This window comes from Scleropages formosus, chromosome 19 (assembly GCF_900964775.1).
Source record: "Scleropages formosus chromosome 19, fSclFor1.1, whole genome shotgun sequence".
In the NCBI taxonomy this organism is placed as follows: domain Eukaryota; kingdom Metazoa; phylum Chordata; class Actinopteri; order Osteoglossiformes; family Osteoglossidae; genus Scleropages; species Scleropages formosus.
Window position 1 is genome coordinate 9,877,426 of NC_041824.1, and position 24,212 is coordinate 9,901,637.

The 24,212-nt window shown below is 43.4% G+C and overlaps 1 protein-coding gene across 1 annotated transcript in view; it reads right to left on the reverse strand.

Annotated features, from left to right (window-relative positions):
• Positions 1 to 23,062, reverse strand: part of dpp6a (dipeptidyl-peptidase 6a) — a 178,707-nt gene extending 155,645 nt beyond the window's left edge. Inside the window, exon 1 of the mRNA XM_018747855.2 lies at positions 22,449 to 23,062. Coding sequence (XP_018603371.2) covers positions 22,449 to 22,499 — 51 coding nt within the window. The 5' untranslated portion in view covers positions 22,500 to 23,062. The remainder of the gene's footprint in view (positions 1 to 22,448) is intronic.
• Between the last annotated feature and the right edge of the window lie 1,150 nt (positions 23,063 to 24,212).

Consider the following 24,212-nt stretch of genomic DNA (forward strand, 5'->3'; position numbering starts at 1 on the left):
AGATACACCGTTCTGTGGCCCACCTTGTCGGACCGTAAAATTCCCATGATCACACAGTTAAATGAATTCCGATGTTGGCTCATATGAACTCGCTGGGAGAGTTGGCGCTCCTTGATTTAATTTACCATCTGTGCATCTTGAAAATACATAGCGTAATACGTTTTAGACACTGCTATCATAATTAGATAAACAGTCACTGAAAATGGGTAGATGGATAGATAAATGGGGAAATGGTGCATTTACATATATGTGTACTTTGCACACAGGGAACGGTTAAGGTATCATCAACTCATAGCTTGCACACACCCTGCAGTAGAGACCACTTATGACCAGTCTGTGGCGCATCCACCCAAAAGGTACAGTTGCCTGCTGTTTTTTCTGATTTTGTTTTATGTTTCCACCACCCCACTCTTCTGATTATGCCGACCGCTGAAGCCCCCGTGGAGAGGACCAGAGTTCCGTATGCATCCCTCCCGCAACACCGACACACAGCGAGAAGAGGCTCAAAACTGCCTTCTAACTGCTGTTCTACCAAAGCGGTATAGATCAGTTCTATGCTACCTTGTGCAACCAAAAGACTGGGATCGATAAAAGTTCCCCGAAAAGGCATCTTCGTTAAATGTCACGGCATGCTAATGACACTGAGGGCATTTTAAAGTAGAGAAAAGTTTCAAACATTTACTGCAATATGTGCATGCGATTATGCAAAAAAAGTGCCAAACAATTCCTATAACCATCACATGTAACCCATATTTTGACATTTCATTAAAAATATGGGTAATTGTCATGTCATTCTCTAATAGACATTTCTTATTGTAGGGACTGATCTGTCATTCAGACGGAATGCTGGGGAGTGTAAAGCACCAGTTCGGTACAAACACTCTATCCATAGTAAACGACAAATGAACATACAAGGCAGAAACCCTGTTAATGGGCTCCAGTCATAAATCAAATGAAGCCATTAAACTTATCAAAGTTACACTTCCGGGGGCTTTCGGATAGCCTCGGGAAATTAGTTTAAATCTGAGTTAAATCAGCAGCCTATTTAGATGCTGTGCATGTGTAGACACCGAGATGCCTTCACTCTTTCTCAGACCACAGTTCCTGCAGTGTTACTAAACCAGTCCCTCCCGAGGGACCCCGGTAGTGGAGCTGCTATGAAATGAGACCATAGAGTCCACAGCTATTCCACTGCTGCTAGTGCATTACTAGTCCTCAGCTAGTCCACTGCTGCTGGTGTATTAGTAGTGCACTGCTCTTACTATTCCTCAATTAGTCCTCTGCTAGTCCACTGCTAGCGTTGTATTAATAGTCCTCTGACAGTCCACTGCAGGTGGTGCTTTGCTAGTCCACTGCTGCTAGTGCACTACTAGTCCTCTGTTAGTCCACTGCTGCTAGTGTATTACTGGTCCACTGCTGTTACTAGTCCTCGATTAGTCCTCTGCTAGTCCACTGCTGGCGTTGCATTAATAGTCCTCTGATAGTCAACTGCTGGTGATGCTTTGCTAGTCCTCTGCTGCTAGTGCATCACTAGTCCTTTGCTAGTCCACTGCTGCTAGTGTATTACTGGTCCACTGCTGTTACTAGTCCTCGATTAGTCCTCTGCTAGTCCACTGCTGGCGTTGCATTAATAGTCCTCTGATAGTCAACTGCTGGTGGTGCTTTGCTATAGTCCTCTGCTGCTAGTGCATCACTAGTCCTCTGCTAGTCCACTGCTGGCGTTGTATTATTAGTCTGCTTCTTATTCATTGCTGTTAGTGCTTTACTAGTCCACTGCATCCACCACTGGTAGTGCATTACAAGTTCACTCTTATTCCAGTGTTGGTAATGCATTGCTAGCGCAACCTCTTCATTAGGCACACCCGACTGCTTGTACATGTAGCTTGCCAAACCTGCCTGTGACTCTGCATATACAGGATGTAGACAGAATGAAGAGTTCAGTTTCTGTCTGAACGAACGTTAGAATAACAAGAGTCTTGGAATGCAGCATGACTACTGGTGCCAGCCACAGGTGGTTCTAACACCTCAGTTACAGCAGCCCTCTTGGGATTTTTGTACACTACCGTATGAGGAGTTTACAGAGAATGGCATGATGAATAAATAAAAATCCAGTATGTGGCAGTCCTGGGGGGAAAATGTTTTGATGATGGAGGTCAGAAATGAACGGCAAGACTTGACACAAAATATACAATGAAAAGCTCAGCAGAACAGTGATGTGTGGATGGGTTGTCAGACCTTGAAGAGGATGGCATAAAGCAGCAGAAGACCATCTTGGACACATCTCCTATGAGCTCAGGAGAAGATGAGGCTCCCTTGCATTAATTCATCTAGCTGATGTATTTCTCCAAAGCAACCTGCAATGTCAAGGTCACACTTATAGTTATTTATCCATTTATGCAGGTGGGTGATTTCACTGAAACAATTTAGGGTAAGTACCTTGCTCAAGGGTACTACAACCAGAAGAGGGGATCAAACATGAGACTTTTGGATACAAAGGCAGTAGCTCTAACCACTACACTACCCGCTGTCCTCATTGGATGGATAACTATCAAAACTGGTAGTCTAATGAGTGGTAAAGCATTACCTGGTCTCAAATCCCAAATTCTGCTGCGATATGCTGCTGACAATATTAGAAACTGATGTAAAAAGAATGAATTCATGGACCTATCCTGCCTGGTGTGAACAGTCCAGATTGGTGGTGGAAGTGTGGGGAATAATGGAGACACTGTTTTCTAGGGAGACTTTGGTTTTTCAGACAAACTGGGTACCACACGGATGCAATAAAGTACAAAGGATGTGTAGTTGATCGGGTATGTCACCTTCATGGCCAGTCTAGCCTTTCTCAAACTGATTCTTCTAGCAGATAATGTGCCATGTCACAAAGCACACATCATCTCAGTGTGTTTCCACAAACATGACTGTGCTCCTCCTTTACTCCATTGACCTGCACAGTCCTCACCTCTCAAGCCAATAGAGCATCTTTGGATTGAGGGGGAGCACAATTTCTGCAGAATGATTGAGCTGGCAAAAAAAAAGCAGAAACTGCGTGAAGCTGTCAAATCAGCCTGGACCAAAAAACCGTGTGGAATATGCCCATCACCTCGATGCTGGATTCGTGCTGTTCTGGAAACAAAAGTAGGTTTCACCTGATAGGCCTACTAGCCAGGTGTGGCTAATAAAGTGGCCAGCGAGTATATGGTTACATGGTTAGAAAGTCTTTACATCTTGCGCATGTCAGTATTTAAGTTGCAATATGGATCTTGGCCTCCACATCCCGCACGGCTCGTATAGAAGAATCAAAAAGAAACCGAAGTTCTGAGGATGAAGGGGAAATATCTGACAACCTCTGCAGTTACAGTACGGAAAGTTGCTTTCACTTCCGCAGTGAGAAGAGTGCGGACATGAAAGACAAGTTTGTTGCGTGTGCAGAGTGACACGTAGCCATGTGCCATCAGAAGTAATGAGCATGGATGGTGCGGCCCTCTGGAGAAGTGAAAAAGCACGATCCGTTTTGAGCGATGTGGAGGACTGATCCATGCCAATGAGTTGTTCTAATATCCGATCTTTGCGCAAATATTATTTTCTGCTCCTTGAAATGAACTGACATAATACCTACGATACCTCAAGTAGCAGCTGCCTTACAGCAGCTTCCTGTCTGATATGCAGCACCTCAGCGCATTATTTGCATATAATCATCTGTGGATTATGATATTGAAATGTTCTACACGTATCACAGACCGCACAACCAGCTGAGCTGAATAATTAGAATGAGTCAAATTAGGAAACAATTTAACAAAAACACAGTGCAGAATAAGAAAAAAATCTCATAATATTAGTTATTATTAATAAAAAAACGTATGAAACTATTAAAAATATTATAAGCACAATAGTAACAGCAGTGTAGTGGTTGAGACAAGGTAGAATGGAAGATCATTCAGAGCTGGTGGACATACCCATGTACTCAGTCTCCTGCTGGTGTTCACATGGTCGTCTCTCAACTGCTTATTGGCTTCCAGAGAACTTGTTTCCATATTTTTCTGTCGAGGTAATTATTACCCAAAGAAGGCTTTGATGAATATTCTTTGTTTTACCCCACTAATATAAAAAAAAAAGTTCAAGGAAAGGCATTTTATGCAGTTATTTATGATTTACTTTCTCCTAATGGATGTTGTCATCTCTCCAAAGCTTTGTTTTGCTTGCATTTCAGGCCTAAAAGACACTGAAACACACAAATATGCTTTGTTCCACATTCCAAGAGGGCCCATGAATAACACTGTCAACAAGTTTTTCTACCACTTAATTTACACAGCAGGAGGCCGGTTCAAGTCCCAGGAAGGGCTCCACTGTGGAACATTAGAGCACGCCACTTATTTTGAATTACTCTTCTAAAATCTTCACACTACAACTTGAGTAGATGGGAAGGTGTAGATTAGTTCCTTATAACTGCACGGCAAAAAAAAAAGGAGCGTGAGCAACATTGCCTTCTGAACCAATCTGTGTGCAATACTAAGTTTACACAACCATCTCACACATTTGAAAAATCATGAATTGCAATTTAACACCTAAGATGCTGCTCTTTTCTACAACAGCTTCCAGTCCTGATGCCAACCCCCAGAGCAGTTACTTTTCAGGACGAAGCCCTTTGCCTGCAAAAACAGACATCCAGGCAGGGTAAACTCTCATGGCCTTCATACACAAGCCTTATTTATAGGGACGGAGAGCCTCCGCGGCACACTGACCCACGGGAATGCAAAATTACCTTTGGCAAACGGCTCTGATTGATTGAACTCAAAAACTTCACGATTCCCTGGCAGCTTTGAGGGTGCTTGTTTGTTTTTTGTATTGTGGGCTCTGAATTTCAAATCCACCCAGACATTGCTTGCCTGGGTCCGAATGCTTCTGCTAAGTGCATTTCAAAGAGTATTCTGCATTGCAGATACATTTTAAATACACTCTATGTAATGCACAGTTTTCCTTTGTATGACATTGTTCAAAACGGCTGATTTCCAAAGGCAAATTTCTTAGAGGCATCACTAAGCTTTAGACATTCCAAGACATTGCACAGATGGGCTCTGTAGTACGAAAGTCTCTGGAAAGTTAATTCATTCGCATTCTTCACTTTTGCAAGTCTTATGCTGGTAATCCTTTGAGTTTCATATCCTGCATCCCACACTCTTGGCCCTTTAGCCCTAAGCCCACTGTGTCTCTGTGCATCTCTTGTAGGCTTTTCACTTCTTCTCAAATCGACTCCCCCATTACACCTCAGCAAAGGCTCTCCAGAAAACGGATAATCCAACAAATTGTAAGTGTTGGGACTATTAGAGTGAACCCCGTGTAAAGCCTGTCTGCTTCCCTGGAAGCGATGGATGGATTACCACTGGTTGACCTGTTAGCGCGCCTGTGTAGGAGTGCAAAAACGCATAACCCATAAAATCGGCAGGATTTCCTCTAGCCTTTCCCTAAGCATATTGCTTTATGGCCATTGTTTACTATCATAATGCACAGACCATAATAGAATTCGCTTGGGAGTCTGCAGTGCATTGAAATGCGTTGGCCACAATTTAAAAAAAGACAAAAATGAAGGAAGCCATTTGTAAGGATGACAGAGAGGCAAGCGTTACCACGGCGGCCTCTTGGTTTAGCCATCAGAAAATGAGGGCACTGCAAAGTAAAAGCATTTCATTTTCTGCTAGATAAATTAGACCAGTCCACCTAACATTCTCGTGGCTCCTGCAAGGCAGCCATAACTAGGACTGAGAAGGGGGATGTTGCATTTCACTGGCGAGGGGTTTGCACTTATTAAAGCAGCACCATGCAATGCTGATTCATTTCCCAGAGGAAGTTTCGGGCTCTCTAAGCCACACTTCTCATCAGCATATCAATTTCTGCAAGCCAAACTCTGCATCTGTTTGCAGGGAAGGGCGACGCTGGATTTTTTGAAACCAAGTCATTTATGAGGTCAGATGACTAATGCATAATGATATTTGCAACATAGCAGCGAAGCCGGATGTTGTGAACCTCACGACCTGGCAAATGGGAGAAAAATGTCCCGTTTTCCTATTTATTAGTGATTTTATAGAGTCTACACCGATTCTGTAAAAGCAACACACAAACTGTCAAACAAAAAAATGTAGCTTTGAGGGTCAAAATCTGACCATATTTTCTAACTTGGCAAAGAAAGGAAAGCACAAGAATGCATAAACAAAGTCTAAACTTGAGCAAAACAGGATAGAAGGATTATGCCAATATTGCAGTAGTTTTATGATAATGTTCTACATATATTCAGACAATATGAAGTACACTTGAGCAACCAAAAGCAGACTGAAAGCCAACAGGTTACCCATGCTCTTGATGGTGCATTGCAAGAATAAATCCACTTGTGCAATAAACTGCAGGGTTCTGCAGGTAACTGACACCAATTACACTGTCATATACTCCCAATAAGCTCTAGCTAGTCAATTCCATTCTTTTGATACTACGTAGGGATATGATGTCAACATCCCCTCATGCAGACTCAACCCTACTGCTAAGTCAGTACTGCCATGTGTGAAGTCCACTGGGTGGTGTTTTCCAACTGTGCGAGTACGCAACCTGGCACTCCTCCAGACAGGTTGTGTGACAGGGCCCGTGCAGGAATAGTCCATCCGCATCTCTCTGCACGTGAATGGTCAATGCGCCCCATTATTTCATAGATCCACAATTTAGTGTGAAGGAGGGAAAGTGACAGGTCACCAGGCAAATTAAAAAAAAAAATAAAAAAATAGAGGAGCTCCATGGGATGTGGAGTGAGCATGTAGAAGTGAGCTGCCTCAACTCAACCTCCCTTCAGCAGACAGTAATAAGAGACTTACAAAATATTTATAGTTTTCTTGAGAGCCTATTCTTCATCTAAGGTAACTGATAATATTTAATTGAACGGATGTGCAGAAAAATATAATTCTCAGATCGGTCTTTAAAAAGGTACAATTCAAAAGTGCAATTCAAAGCTTAAATTTAGATGAATAAATTTCAATTGTACTTTAAACATAAAGCCCAAATATGCCAGTTAAAATAAAGTAAAGGGAAGCTGTGATTTATATGGAAACCGGGGATTTTCTATTACGGTTTATCGGAAGTTTGATAAATATCGTGACTTCATCCGGTGTTATCTTTCAGCGCAAGCGAGAAACTTGTGACATTCCCCGGACCGAATGATGAACCAGCATTAGGCTTACATTAGCCATTACAGACACATCATCCCTGCCTACAGTCTGCTATTAGGAATAGGAGGGCAAAGCGATTGCCCTGGCAAAGTTAATGAAGCACACCAAGCTCCATTACCTCTCTCTGTAATATATCACGGTGGCTCGGCCTAAAGATGACTGCCTCTTTTACAGCGGAATGGATTATTTTCGAAAGGCAAACACCACTTGACTTTCTTCTTGCGTGGCCTTTGAAACTTTCTGCATGACGGCGAGAATCTACGGCGCAACCGTAACGGACATGCGCGTGAGACGCGGTACAATGAGGACAGGCTTCGAGGAAGGAACGTTTGTTTGTTCGGTGCCGTCTCTTTGTGTGTGCGTGTGTAACTGCGCGCAAGGTGACATTTCCAGAGGGACAACATTAGCGAAGACGTAAATGTCAGCACCACATACTGTATGAGGTGGACGTGAGCGAGGGAATCTGCGTCGACCCGGGAGCTCAAGATCTCGCATTTCAGTGGTGCGAATTCCACACACACACACACACACCTTAGGGCAGGCGGCAAAGTAGAGATACGGGGGAAGACCGCCCCCCAGCACAAAGCATTTTGACGTTTAGTTAACCAGGAGGGCAGCCTTTCACTTCTGGCAACGAAAATACTGATCGTCCTCAGCTTACAATGGGGTCCCATTGGAATGACTTCGGCATAATTGGACTTTGACGTTGGTCAAAAATCCCCTTATAGCAACTTTATTATAGCAATTTTAAGGGTATATAAACAACACGCATGAATGCTGCATTGTATAACAGGCCTTTGCTTTATTTTCTCATTAATCAAAATACACACACACACATACACACACACACACACACAACACGGGGCGTAAGGTTGGAGGAGGAGGGGACACACCCAGGACGGGACGCCAGTCCATCACAAGGCATCCCAAGCAGGACTCGAACCCCAGAGCCACCAGAGAGCAGGACCCAATAATAAAATAATTGGAAAAAAATAATAAAAACTAACAATATAAATATCATATAGCATTATGATTATATTTTCATGCTTCACTGCTATCACTTTCATTTCTATATCTTTTTCCTTTTGCTTTTTCTTTTCGGCACCACCAGAACACTCACTTTTTCGGTTGTTAGACATTCTAATTAAAAAGCAACTTGACAGGAATGATAAATAGTTTTGTAAACAAAACACAATCTCTGCTGGACACCCAAACACTGACTGAGACCCAGACCGTAAGAAATATGGTGTCTTATGGCAGTGTTGATACCATAGCAACCAGTGATATCATACAGTACAAGGAGTGGTACATGGACGTTACAACCAAACACCAGGACTCAGAATAATATAATAAAGTTAATCGGACACTATCGTAAGCCCAGGTTGATGTAATATGTTGTAAGGTGAGGACCACCTGCACATCTTTAACTGTCAATTGAAAGTTCTTCATTGCTGTGGAGTCACTGACATTGTCCTCTTCATACTGATGGCAATACTAGCAATGAGGGTCTGTTTATTTCAGTGAGAAATATTCTCATTACCGCAAGGAAATGACTCAAATTGTATAATTCATCATGTCCCTCGGGTGCAAGGGGTCAGTGTAGTTCAGGGAGGCACAAACAGGAATATTCTTATCACAAAAATCCTACACTGGAATTCTCAGCAGCTGTCACGACCTCGGGGAGATTACACCAAAGGACCACAGGAGAAGGTCATCAGAGCTAAATCCACATACATCACAAACACATGCACCTCATTAAAAACACCCTATAAAGGAAGACCACCTACCCTCAGTAGCTGTGGAATCTCATTGAGAAGCCTTGCCTTTCCTTGCGCTCAGCATTACTCTTTACTCCTTGTCAATCGCCCTCCGGAATACGACCCTCACTCTTCGGACCATGACCATGACACTTAGGACAATGATCTCCACGCTTGCATTCTGACCGACATCTTGCTAGGATCATGACAGCGGCACCTAAACCACACCCTCCTTGGAGTCACTGAAGAGTCAGAACCAGCCTGGAAGCCCTGAATAAATTCAGCACTTTATCTTAAATGATAATGAATCTGTGCTCTCTGACTTTCACGTGTTTCATCTGTGTTTAGGGTCTGAACTCAAACAGAAGTCATGAAAAAACGATGACTTGCGACTAAGACTCACGAACAGCAGGCGAGAGAACAAGACACAAAACACAAAAGTAACAGCAACTATAAAACAAAAAGTGGCAAATTTAACATATTGAAAAAAGAACATTGGATGGCAGTTTAATAAAACAGCACGTACACCGAGGCTCGGATATCCGCCTGTTGGTGTTCTCCCAACACTGTTGCATGCTACTGCAGGAAAAAATACCTCACGCAGACTCAAAAATCAATGTTTTCAACATGACTGCATAAACAAACAGCATAAATCACAAATGAAGCTCCCGACATCAGCAACCCGTAACTGTAGGGATGACAAATTTGACCAGCCTCACAGTGATACCTCGTGAAGGAGGCATGGATTGACATCACAGCTTTTGCTTTTCCAGGGGAAAAACAAATGGTAAAATGAGAAAAATATAACGAAACTCATTTAGCCATGCTGACAAAGACCAGTAGCTGCTTTTCTTTAACACTCAGTAAAGGACATTGATTTAATTAGCTCATCCTTTTCTTCAAAGTGACAGTGTTGAGTTACCCAATTACAGGGTACAGGAGCCTACTGTACCTTAGAGTAAGGAGTATGGAAGTGCTTGACCATTGAGTTCTTACATACATGTCTTAGAAATACGGTACCAGTATTACCCACTGCACCGCCATACCACATTTACATTTATTCATTTAGCAGACGCTTTTCTCCAAAGCAACATACATCTCAGCAAAAATATGATTTGTGCATTACATTAAGAGAAAGAGACATGGCTGCAGACATGTGACTCAAGTAAACCTAGTTTGTTACCTACCACTTGATGCACTGATGTTCATCACTCGAGTAGGTGCATAAAACACAGGATAGATGAATCCTGATGACCTCCCACCAATTTTTTTTTTTTTTTTTTTTTTTAATAATAAGACACACAATCAATCACATACTATGCTGGAATAGCAGCTGTATAAAGGCTTATCTGGGGATGCTCATGAAGTTATGGTGCATGAATATTTACACCATACACGAGTTGGAGAGATCTTGGGCAAAATGGATCTGAAAAAGGTGAGTTTTCAGACCCTTCTTGAATCTAGACAGAGTTTCCACAGTTCTGAGTGAGAGGGGAAGGTTGTTCCACGACAACGGAGCCAGAACTGAGAACCTCCGTATTTTACCTTTCGTGGGCGGGACCACCAAGCAAGCAGAAGTAGACAAGCAAAGAGGTCTGGTTGGGGTGTAGGGGTTGATCAAGTCCTGTAAATAGCTTGGAGAAGTTCTGTTGATGCATTTGTAGACAATAACCAGGGTCTTGAATTTGATCTGGGCAGCTATAGAGAGTTAGTGCAGAGAAATGAGTAGAGGAGATACATGGGAACACTTTGGCAAATCAAACAACTCGTGTAGCAGCGTTCTGTATCAGCTGTAGAGGTTTGATGGCAGTAGCAGGAAGGCCACACAAGAGAGAGCTGCAGTAGTCCAGGCGGGATGTAACCGTGGCCTGGACAAATAGTTGGGCACATTTATACAGCTTGGTAATTGTTACTGGAGCAATTCAGAGTAAGACCCTTGGTTACAGAAGCGGGAGGTTGGATTCAAACCTGTTGCTTCACTGTCTAATTGACGAAAAGGCAGCTGTGCTCAGGGAGCGGAGGGAGAGCACCTGCTGAGGTTGCAGGGTTCTTCTCGGTGGCCATAGGAACCACGTCTTCTCGCCAAGTCGACCAAAGTGAGTTCCCTTGGGATCGGCACGCGGGACGTCAACTCAGAGAACACATAAGGATGCATGTCTGCAGCTTTTACCCGTTCATTTATTTCAGTCACTCATTCATTCATTGGGTGAAGCCATACACAAAGGATGCTTTCGAACACTGGGTTCAAGATCCATTCACTGTCGAAATGGAATGCACTTCAGATGGAGAGGAATAGCCAGGTTAGCCATGGCCCGCGGTTCATTTGTAATGCTTGTCTTTCACATTTTGTCAAGAGCAACTATTCATTATGAGATAAAAGGCTTCTTAAAGACCTTCCGTTAAAACAAAGATGGTTTCCAAAGTGCCTCCATCTCGTTTCGTCTCCCTGCTGCACACAGCTGCCCGTCTCCCGGACCCAGAGGAGCAGGTAGCTTCACCGGTCTGCTTGTACAGAGATTTCTACCCATCCTCCCAAGGGAACCTTTGAGATTTCCTTCTCCGACGGCATTTGTCTTTGTTTGCTCATGGGATGCTCTTTCGCAGAAGGGGGGCGCACAGGTTCCTTTGCAGCAAGCGGGGGATGATTGTGCTTTCCACAGACATCACCAGAAGTCAGCCATTTCTGCCAGCCATTCAGTGCGTTAACAGGCCCTGTGACTCTGTCTGACACCCTCAGGCAATACAAAGGCTATGGGTGCTTTGTTAAATTTTCACACTGCTTGACAGCATAACAGTGTATTTTCAGTGTTCTGACAAGAAAACTTCAATACATCTTGAGCAGACGCGGCACTAACATGTTGCTCCCGTGCACTACATGACCATACAGCCCTCAACTACATGTTTCTGTTATTATTTTTTAATTGGAAACTGAACAGAATTGGATCATACAAAGATAAGGAGAGAATCAGCACACCCTGGATCCTCAACTTACAAAGACTGGGACCAGAAGGCTTTTTGTGAAAGTGTTACATAACTCCAAAGTCACTCTTACCACTAAGACACAAGCAGTAGAAGCTACAACATATAGACATCATTCCAATTATTTTCGGGCCATGTTCTGTAAAAATCTCAGATAAAGCTATAATAAATTTAAAAAGAATAGTCTAACGTATCCATCCATCCATCCATGGTGATCCTGAGACAGGATACGTCACCAGTAATTTATTGCGCCGAACACTTTTTCTATTTTTCATTAACTTTTTAACTAACTAAAATTAGACTCATTCAAAATGACTGAAAATTAAAATATGTAATCGCCACAACTATTGGATCCTGATCCTGTTTCCTCTGTCCAATTCATCGTATTAGCATGTTCATTGTTCTCCACTGTGATACCACTTTCAATGTCACTTTCAATTTTCCTTTTGTCTACATAACCATTAAACGTTTAATACAGACATCCCACAATTTGTTTACAGATAAGGCTACAAAAAGCTCTTGGACATGACTATGGTACATTAAAAATGTAAGTCAATTGAGTCCACTGTATATATATATATATGGATGGAGCATATTTTGTCTTCTCTTGCTACAACCTAGCCATATACACATATATACAATACATATATATATATATATATATATATATATATATATATATATGTATATGTGGGGGGGTGTGGTGGCACAGTGGGTTGGACCGGGTCCTGCTCTCCAGTGGGTCTGGGGTTCGAGTCCCGCTTGGGGTGCCTTGCGATGGACTGGCATCCCGTCCTGGGTGTGTCCCCTCCTCCTCCGGCCTTACCCCCTGAGTTGCCAGGTAGGCTTCGGTTCCCCGCGACCCAGTATGAGACAAGCGGTTCAGAAAATGTGTGTGTGTGTGTGTGTGTGTGTATGTATATATATTAATCAAAATATGTTTTGTGTTTTTGTGATTTAACAGGTACATAGGAGGAGACAAGTTACCCTTTACGGAGGAGCCTAAATGTTGTTCATAATCATCTGAATATCTGAAAGGACTGGCCTTACATTTAAAACGCAGTTGAGACATCCCGGAGACATACTGGAGGAAAGTGGAGTAAGGCCACTCCAGGCACTCCGATATATCTAATTTGGAAATGCGAAGGGTTGCAAGTTTACTGGAATCATGTTTATTCAAGCAATCAGAAAAAAAATAAAAAAAATATTCTTGTTAAGCCAAAAACCCAGATTTGTTTTTCATGAAGCGATGGAGTGTAGGCTGATTATGCGTAAGTATTTGGCAATGAAATGTAATTTATTGTTATGGTGAAGCTAAAGAAAAGTTGACACTGGATCCGCATGATAAGTGAAGTGATTTATGAAATATCTGGACACCTTTTTGGAACTTTTTAGATAGTGCTATGCAATCATGACTCTGAAATATTGTAACCTTCTGTCCTCGTATTGTATTATGTATGTGCAATCTCTTGGGGTGTTGTTTCTGTCTCTGTGTTGCTGTGACCCAAGGCTGTGCTGTTCTGTTAATAACATTTTTTCAATATTTTACAAAAAAAAAAGAAAAAAAAAAAAGAAACACACATACACATAAATATTCCTACATGCTATGAGAGGTGCAGATGGGGAAAATTTTATTACACTTAGAAAGCTCATCACAGTTACTGAAAGTCAAGTCAAGGTCATGCTCTGACATCTCTGATAAGAAAGTGTATAATGCGGAACTCGTATCCCTGGAGGTGTCCTGAAAAATGAGATGGTTTTCCACTTTGGTTAGTTTGAACTGTAGTCTCTTCTCTTTTTTCGGGCAACAATGAAGTTTTTGTGAAATTTTGTGAATTGTGAATTTTTAAAGTAAAAAAAAAAATCATAATTAGCAATACCCAACAATACCAAAACTTATTTTATAATTTTATATTATTCCGTGATCCAATAAGATACATGCAGCAAACCTCCAGAAATGCATTCACAAAGCCAAATGTGGATAGGTGTCAAGAGGATATCTTGAGGATATCTTGAGAATATCCCTACAAGCCAAAACAGAATTGAACACAACAAATTTTCAACATTTTAATGTAAAGCCTATGAATAATGTGGAGTTTCTGAATAAATAGTAAAGCTCTTAAGTCCTAGGTAACAAGAAAGGTTCTTATTTTCGCTAGATAAACCAAGCCTGGCTATTCCGAGGTACCGCTCAGTAAGTGTACCCAGCGGGCAGGACCACTCGGTCATAAACACGAGACCAAAAGAAGGGAGAAGAAGCACATGGCTCTGCAATGTTGAGCAGCTCTTGAAAATATATACAGGCATCACCTGGCCTGTGTAGACACATGGTTCATAAATATTCATAGGCAGCCCTCCTTCTCTCAACGTCTATGTCAGGATCTCAGCCAATTGAAGAAAAAGAAGCTCAGGTGATGTATGGCTCCTTTTAATGGAATTCTGTTTCTCTGTCTCCCTAAAGCAAGGAATTGTGGATGGCCACACCAAGCAAATCAAATTATACGTTTAGATAGGAAGGCTTCTTTATTATCGCTGCAGAGACTTTTTGTAACGTAGACTCACTTGGAGAGGACCCACCTGAAGATATCGATCAGATCTCGCAAAGTATTTGCTGCCCAAGCCAAGTCCACGTCTCTTCTTGTTAAAACATGAAGAAATCTAGATGGCACCTATGATATTATTCAATTTAGCTGATGATTTTCTCCAAAGAAGTTTATAATGTAAGCCATCTACAACTACTTACCATTTACACAGCTGGGTAATTTATACTGGAGCAATTTAGAGTAAGTACCTTGCTCAAGGGTGCTACAGCAGCATGTGAGATTCAAACTGGTGACCTTCAAACCCAAAGTCAGCAGGTCAAACCACTGCACTCTCAGCTGCCCCCCTACACACATTAAAAAAAGACTATATTTTAAAAAAATCATAAAAATAAATCAATAAATAAGAACTACTTCTCAGACTCTGAGCCACTGAGAAATGGACAGAGAGGACAAAGCTGGGCCAGCTATGACCAACAAGTTGCCCTCTGTCAGGTAGGATTATCTCTGAGCAGTAGCACCTTATCTGCACCGCACTGTTGTCAGGTTCCCGGAGCTCCATGCTGCGTTTAGGCGCTGCTGAAAGGAGGGCAGCTGGATATTCTGCCAAGAGCATTAGTGCTAAGATGCCAGCAACCAGCATTATGGCAGGAATTAAGTCACTCCGATGCAGGGAAGGGCACTTCTGAAGAAAGTCCCCAAACTGATTCCTGTACAGAGCAATAGCTGGGGCTTGTGGGAAGGAGGCGGAGGGCGGGTGCTTTTTGTTCGTGAAGTAATCATTCTCTTAATTGAACTTGACGCATAATTTAATTGCCGTCGATTATCACCAGAGTGTCCGGGATATTGATTGTATTTGTAGAGCTGTAAAAGCACGTGTGGAGTGAACTGCTTTGGCAGGAACGCTCATTGTCATTGTCACGTTAATTGAGTCCTGCTGAACGTCCTTGCATTATCAGTGTTACGCTGTCCATTACATCGAATTTCATTAGAAGACGGTGACTGTTTTCGCTCGCTCGCGCGCGCAGGTGGGCGCCGCCGACGCAATGAGGACACTCATTACGACACCTTGAACCGAGACCAAACTCTAGTTCAGAAACTCTAAATTAAAAAATTTAAAAAAAAAAAAAAAATGAAGGCAGTGCAGACACCTGGACACCTTGCCAACTCCCCCATGAACATACACACTTCTCAGCTCGAAGTGTGATGGGTATGTGAATCTCTAATGTCTTAACAGACAGCCTCTGGAGATGAATTCAATGCGAATTCAGCTTGTACAGCGCAATTCTTCAGGCGCACAAGGTCTATCCTGCCCACTCCTCGACCATCACCTGGACACCATAGCACCGCAGTAGTTGGAGCCGTCGCCTTGAACTCGAAAGAACCGGTTCAAAATCCTGGCCCCCACTGTAGTACCCTTGTGCAAGGTACTTACCCCAGATTGCTCCAGTAAAAAGTACCGTGCTGTACAAATGGCTAAATAACGGTTAGTAGCCACACGTACCTAACGTAGCACAGTAAGTCACCTTGGACAGTGTATGTTTAAGGTGTCGACTAAATACCGGTTAATAATATCTACGTACCTCGGCCTTGTCACCAGGATGTTACAGAAAATGACTGCACCACTACTTATAATTCCACATTCAGATCTCCATGCGCAGAAGACAGTTACAGTCCATGGTATGAGCAGGCACTACCGACGTGTGATGAAGGAAGACTAAAGCTCAGCGTTGAAGGACATCGCCACTCATGTGCGGCACAAAGGCAACCATCCCAGGATACACCTGACTTCCCCAAAGACTCTGCCCACAGGTGGGATCTGGCTGTACTTCCACAGCAGTGTGACCTGCAGAGTATAACTTGCAAAGGACCTCTGATGGATCACCCCTTCCGTAGGACCGCTCAGATTAATGGGCTACCATGTAAAAAGCAGATGGATTGTGTGTGTGTGTGTGTGTGTGTGTGTGCGCGCGCGCAAATTTTTTATTTTTTTTTTGAGAATTTCCCCTTGACCTGCTGTAGACAGCGCCATGCCCCACCACGCCCCTTCTCACCATGCACAGCCCCAAACAAGCAGTATCAGTGTGTCCTTCTGCCTCTGTTTATCTCTTGAAAACAGAATCCCAAATTAAACCCTGTTTACATGTGGCCTCATTTATTATCTGAACCCTCTAGCAGAGCCTCGGAACGACGGCCCAAACGTACGGTACTGAACTGAGCCGAGGATAAGGATATCATTTATACCTCTTCGGACTGAAAACAGACCCACAATGCATCATTATGGGGCTCTGCTGCTTCCTAATTTGTTTAATCAGAACAAAGTTCCTGTTTATTGAAGATAATGCGCTTTACAACAATTAATCATGGAGGAAAGTATTGGAAATGTCCGTCCAATGATCGTCAAGCACGAGCGATTAGAGAACTGTAAATGCACACAGGTCTTTTATTAAATAGAATTTTTTTTTAAGAATTAACTGCTACTTTAATAGTCATGACAGTATGGTTACTCTAAGGTTGCAATAAAATGAAGCCCATGCAGAGGCAGAAGTGAGGTCAGGAAGAACCAGGAAACATTAATCTATCATAAACTCATTATTTTGCTGGTCTTGCCTGGCTAAGTAGTGATTGATTGGTTTGGACTAGAGAGAATGTGCAACAGACAGAAACGAGAGGGTGGAAGATGAAATGGCTTTACGTGCGCTGTATTTTTTCCAAGACAATCATTTCTGCTATAATAAAGACCTTTTATCACAAAAATGTCAGCTTTTAACATTTAAGCCTAATGAAACATTGTCCATAATAAACACAAAATATATTCACCCAAACGCTCTGTAGTTGTTTTTTTTTTTCTTCCCTCTTCAATGTCACCACAGTGATGACGGAACTTAAAAAAAAAAAAAAAAAGTTCCATTAGATTCTGTGAAACGTAATCTGAAAATGGCAGAGGAACGATGTATAGACTTTAAAAAAAAAAAACATGGCTGAAGATTCAGAAATGCCTTGAAGACACAACCAATCAAGTAGAGCATCAAAGATTTTTTTTTTTTTTTTAATTATGTACACGGCAGAGGATTAATCCTAATTACTCATCGGATGATCGACTAGCCTTGACATCAATGCGGCTTGATAATATCATCTTCCAAGCATTTTCCACTACAGAAGTCAAACACCTTAAAGTGGTTAATAAAAAAAAAAAAACTATTGAATTACAATACATCACAAAGCACTGATGTATCTTGATCAGCTCACTGTCGCGCGTTAATGAGACAATCGTGCATCACGACAATTAATATTATTTATTGGTTATCATGCAGCCACTCAGAAATCGGCATGACAAGACACACTGCCCCTCGCACATGATCACCGAGCAGAAAGACACGGTCATGAACTCAAGTTGGGACCGGAAGTTTCCTCTCCCACAGGGGGTAAAACTTGCATCCTTGAGAAAGGCTCCCACCTCTATTCCGCACTAAATATTCTGCCAAAATAAAAAGGGAAAGCGCTTAGAGCTCCTCAGTACTGTGACACTGGCTAAGCGAGTTAAAAAGTAATGATTTCACTTTCGGCTGCAAAATATCGATTTAAACATTTAACCCGCAGAACCCGCGGCTCGCGCAAAGATGAATGATAACAGCATTTTCTGAATTTCTTCATATCTGTCCCTATCGATCCAGACCTCGGGACCATTCAGCACTCCACATACAATGTCATACTACTCAAACCGCACGTGCAATGTAGATAAAACAGAAACACAACACACAGCCATTCACACACACAGCACTGACCGTACCTGAGCTCAGGAAGTGTTGTGTGTCCAGATAAGCCATACACTGCTGTGTCAGAAGGACTTTGTATTGCAGTGATACATGGTATTTAGAAATAGGTGCGTGGGCTCTGTTACAACCCCAACATGTATGTTTTCTGCAATGAGAAAAATTGAGCAAATTTTATTATTATTATTATTATTATTATTGAATGTTCTGACACCCCTATACACACACACAGGCTGAAGCCACTTGTCTCAAGCGGGGTCGCGGCGAACCGGAGCCTAACCTGGCAACACAGGGCGTAAGGCTGGAGGGGGAGGGGACACGCCTACACCCGTTGCAAGGCACCCCAAGCAGGTCTTGAACCCCAGACTCATCCGACACACCGAATTGTTCGATTTGTGTTTTTACGTTGTAATTTTTTTTCTTTTTAAAAAGGCGAATAAATGGCTTGTGGATTGTAATACTCGTGTTCAACAGGCCGGACTCAATGCACTTAGGACACTTCAGTAGTAATTGGGATTACAAGCAAACATGTAAAGGCTGCACACCTTTTCCCAGTGGGTATTATAACACAGTTGGGGAAGAAAGGGGGGGGGGGGGGAATCATCAACCAACATTACCGATACCGAGAAGTAAATCCGGACTGAGACACTGTTTCAAACTGACATTGCTTTGACGGAAGGGATAAGGAAAGAAACGCTCTCCGTTTCAGGTCTTTGTGAAGGAGATTTCACATCAAGGGAATTGCACTCTCAATTATGTGTCATTGCATCAGACAAACGGAAGGCCTTCGGGGACACGTGTCCATGAAGCGAGTGCAAATAGTGAGCCTCCGAAAAAAAAAAAAAAAAAAAAAAAGAAACAGAGGAAATTATCAGAGTGCGTTTTACCACTTGTACTCAGGCTTCGAGATTGTTATCAGGCCTGGTAATGGAAGAGAGTTCTTGCATGTTGTTTACCGCATTTGTTTTTTCTTGGCTTCTAAGTTTCAAATAAACAAACCTACTTGCACCACGAACACAAGCCATAGGGTGAAATTTGTTGATGAGAACCAACGTATCAAAAGGACTCACTGCAGAACTTTGTACAGTGTAATCGCAAACAGAAATAAAATAGAATTAACAGCAATGTGGTTGCCATTAAGTGTTAATTGTCTGGCAGGTGTATTTTTTATATATATTTATATTTGTAGTCCAGGAAATTCTGGAGCATAACTTTGTTCATTTTCCTTTGTTTATTACTGGAATTACATAAATTATTTAACTGATGGCTTTTTCCAAAGCATCCAAAGTTTAGGCTTCCATACGTAAGCTATTTACAATGTTTTACTATGATTTAAACAGCTAGGTAATTGTTAGAACCTTTACCTGGAACAGGGTTTCTAGAGCAGGAGCGCGGATTCAAACCTAGGACCTTCCACTTCCAAGACAATGTCTCGAACCACTACGCCACCTGCTGTCCCTCATATGAACTGCAATGTAATCTGCATGGTAATATAACCACAAGTAATGCCACCAGCTGCTCTTCGGTGACATACCCAGCTACTTATTCATTCGACCACCTGTTGTCGAATAAATACTGACCCGGTTTCACGGAACAGTTGGGGCTGCAACGCTGCCAGTTGTTCTTGCTTGTTTTGACCTTAAAAATAGCACTAAGAATATACCTGAAACATTATATCACCCCCCACTGAAAGACAAGCATTTGAAACAGTACAAACATGAAACGCTCAGCGGTGGAGAAAAAAAAAACCAAATTGTCACATCGCACAAAGTGAAATGTCATTCAAATCAAAGCCAACAGACACCTATTCGGACACCAACAGCAATTCTCTACGCAGCACGAATGAAATGTGAACGAAAGTTGATGAAGCAGTCAGACCCACATTTTCAGGGGTGCCTTTGACTGCTAAGTCTCCCTCTCCGCCTCGTTCGTCACTTTGAAGCGAGCACTGCGCCCCCCTGTGTGCGTCTGTCTGTCTGTGTCTGTGCGTATATTTAGGCACGTCGGTGGTGGTGGTGGGGGGGGGGGGGGGTACCTGTCCCCACCCACACACTTTTGATAGGAGAAATAAGCAATGCCACTCTCCATTATTTCCAGGTTTTGGTATGATGGGTGGTATCACCATTTATGGCATATAACTCCAATTATTCACTCGTTTAGAAGGTGTCTGTGTCCAGAGCATTCCATGTCCGACACATATCTAGTCCCATATTCTAAACGCTGCTCAAGCAATAGGAATATATTCATTTCAAATACTCTTTTCATGCGGGAAAAGCACAGATGCACAGGGGTGCACAGAGGTTATCTGGGTTTTTTTACTAGGAGGTGATGGGTTCACATCCCAGGGGCCCGATGAGTGAGACTCATAACTTACCCTGAATAGCAGTGGGAAAAGGAATAAGGGGTGAACTTGTGAGGTCTGTAAATTACCCTCGAGAGCACATTCCGCTCTGCATGCAAATCAGAGTTCCTGGCATATATGCGCTTACATGGTGTGGGAGCCGTTCTGCTGTATAACTGCAGCATATTAGGAAATAAGTACATTTTCCCTTGTCATTGCAGTGCAGCCGTAAGTCGTCTGTTGTGTCACTGTGCGCCAAACCTGGAGGTCTACACCTAGACTGGGTAAAATTTACACTGTAGTCAACTAGCTAACATTAACCCAAACTCTAGCCCTAACCACTCTGATTGCGGTAACCGGAAGTGTTTTTAGACAAACGACCCGCACAAACTGTGAAAACATGATAAGCGATTTGTGGCAATTCATATATTCAACCGATAAGTTAAAAAATATTGGAATCAATTGTCAACAAGCAACTTTGTCATGAGAATTATTTCCAGACACCAACTGGCTGCATCAGTGGCCATCAGAAGCTGCAAATGGACAAGACTCCACGACTTCGCAATGTGCGCTCTCTTCAGTCAGCGCTCGAGATTCTTCACCACGCAACACTCTTCATTTTCAGAATCACCGGAAATCACAAGTCAGTGGGGTCCTTTAGCAGAAATAGATGGAATGATTCTTCTAGCTGACATTTCTCATAGTTCCACTGAGGAAAAAAAGCAGACACTTCATGCGGAGAGGAAATATTATTCAGAGTAATATTTCTATGCTATGACTAATTTTCACATTTTAATATGTCCAGTCAGTCCTGTGGATAAAGACCTTGCAGCAAATCACCATTAAATTGATCGTCTAACATTCTAAGTCACTTTGGGCAAAGGTATCTGCTAAATAAGAAACAATAATAATCAGACAAGTACAAGAGTGAGGTGAACTGGCCCTTGAAGGCACAGAGCAGGTTCTTCATGTAGGGAACTTGAGAAATGAACTCGAGAAATGAGAAGCTGAGGCTCCTCCACCAGCGTGGCTCATGTGGGGAGATGCGTGTTTATCTCACCTGCCACTGAAAACGGTGTGAGGAACAGTGGTTGTGAGCCACCTGGACCAGAGGATATCTTCTAGGACTGTCAATTCACCCCACAGGGCACGTTAAGGGTGGTAAAATCCTAGTAAATGGATTCCCGGCAAAAGTGCGGCGTTCAGAAGTGCAATTCGGGCGATGAATGAATGAATGAATGAATGAATGAGTTTTGTAAATGCTTTCCCGTCTCATTTAAGCCATGCGCTCTATGGAGACTGAGAAACTTGCGAACTGATGTCCACCCGGCGACACTGCGCTGCCGGATGATCAGACGAGAAGAAATGATCAGAAATATGGGACTGTTTGTGGGGCAAAGGGAGAGCAGCCCCCCCCCCCCCCCCCCGACCCTCAAGGAACTGATTTATCGTTTCAGATTCTGCCGCGATCGGCGCTCATCGGTCACACTCCTCTTACATTTTCTACACATGATCCTGTAGAACATTGATACATTCAAAGGAGCGCTCGCCCGAAATGGATGGACGTGGAAAGTGTCCACGTGAGCGGCGCGATAAGAATCGATCAGAGAATAAAGAGCCTCTTTGATCTTACCATTAAAGCCCCTTTTTTATTCGGACACACAGTTGCGACCGTGGAAGAAAAAACCCTCAATGAAACCCGGCACTTCCCAATTTGAAACAAACAACCAAAGAAACAAGCAAACAAATAGAGAGAAATTGGATTGGTTGCCAGAGAATTCTATGAGGCGAATGAAAATAACAACAAGAATAATAACTAATATTTTTTGAACAATCACAACGTGTGTATTACTTACCAGCACGTTCCCCTGCATCTTGGCCGTCTCGATCAAATCCTTCTCCTTCATTCTTCCTGTCGCGTGAGAAAAGCTCCTTCTGCTCCTGAACGAACCCGGCTCGGCTGCGCGGAGGTCTCGTGGCGGGCGCGCGCGCCGCTCTCGCGGATCTGCCGAGCGTTCGAACAGGTCTACGGGGCGTCCGTCAGAGACCTCGCAGATCTCCGCATCATCATCATCATCATCATCATCACCATCACCATCGCCCTCTCCTCATGACACATCTATTCTATTCTACGACCCACGTCCCTCGACAAACATGGAGGAAACTTGGTATCTATATCTATCGCTGTGTGGCGTGAAAGGAGGGCTTGTTCCACGCGCGGAGTGGGCTCGTGCCTCCCTTCCCCGCGGTGGGTATGTTGCGGAGTGGACCCACGCAGTTCCCCGGACGGGAGCGCGACCGCGCGCGCGGCTCTCGGAATATCAATACCGCCTCCCTTTCACGCGGACGTCCACGCGGGACGCGCGATTTCTCTAGTTTCGCGCGCAGCTTGCCAGATGTTGCGACACCTTTAGTTTCAGTCTACAGGTGACGTTGTGTTTGTAGGAGACCCGGTGAACACACGAGTGGAAACAAGTTATTATGAGTCGGTGGAGCATCCCAGGAGGACCAGGGGGGCAGGGACCGCAACCCGCGCTCCACCCCGTCCGTGGGGGGTCTCCAATGGCTCAGGAAAACGGAATGACTTCATCCCCAGCCACTGTCTTGGGCCAAAAGCGTTAATTAAATAGACAAAATGTACTTCTGGCCTCGCGCCACAATAAACGAGCTCATGATGTGTTATTGTAATGAGACGGGTCTCCACACACCCCGAGCGCTGAACACACACACGCACCTAAGGGATGGATGCCAGCCAGGCTCTGATTATTCATTCAGCACAATTAATGGTAAATTATTTGTTACATGCTGGTGTATTGTGAGCAGAGATGTGGGAGCACATGCCTTTCTCTCTCTCTCTCTCAGTGTGTGTGCGTGTGTGAGAGTGTGTGTAAACATACTGCACACACTTTACTCACTCACTATCCTTAGCCGCATGCCCAGGTCAGGGTCGTGGTGGTCTGGGGCCTATCCCAGAAGCATAGCGCTAATAGAATTCCCACCTCCTGTTGTAGTACCACGGGGGTGTGGTGGCGCAGCGGGTTTTGCCAGGTCCTGCTCTCTGGCGGGTCTGGGGTTCGAGTCCTGCTTGGACTGCCCTGTGATGGACTGGTGTCCTGTCCTGGGTGTGTCCCCTCCCCCTGTGGCCCCGCACCCTGTGCTACCAGGTAGGGCTCCAACTTGCCGCAATCCTGCTCAAGACAAGCGGCTGTTGACGTTGGTTGGTTGTATCGGTGATCAGGGAACACAGACATACTTCAATGTTCCCTTTACTTACTGCCAAAATAGATTCATTTTCCATTTCTAAAATGCTACGCTCCTTAAAGTTTCTTTCTACTGAGCATCACTACCTCCCACAAGTTACTTCCTTTTATTTCCCCTGCCTGGTAAACCCGGTAGACTGGGATAAGGAAATTAAACAGAGCGTCCATGGTTTTAAGCAGCCGAGATTAACACTGACGAAAAGCAGGACGGCTGAGCTCGGTTTCTTCAGTATCACAATTTGCTGCAGAGCCCCTCAAAGGTGCCACATGTTCTTTTGAAGATGGTATCTGCTGTACCTTGGCACCCCAGCAGGCACCGCGCCGAAGACCAAGGCTCGGTGACGAGCCATATGGCTGTCG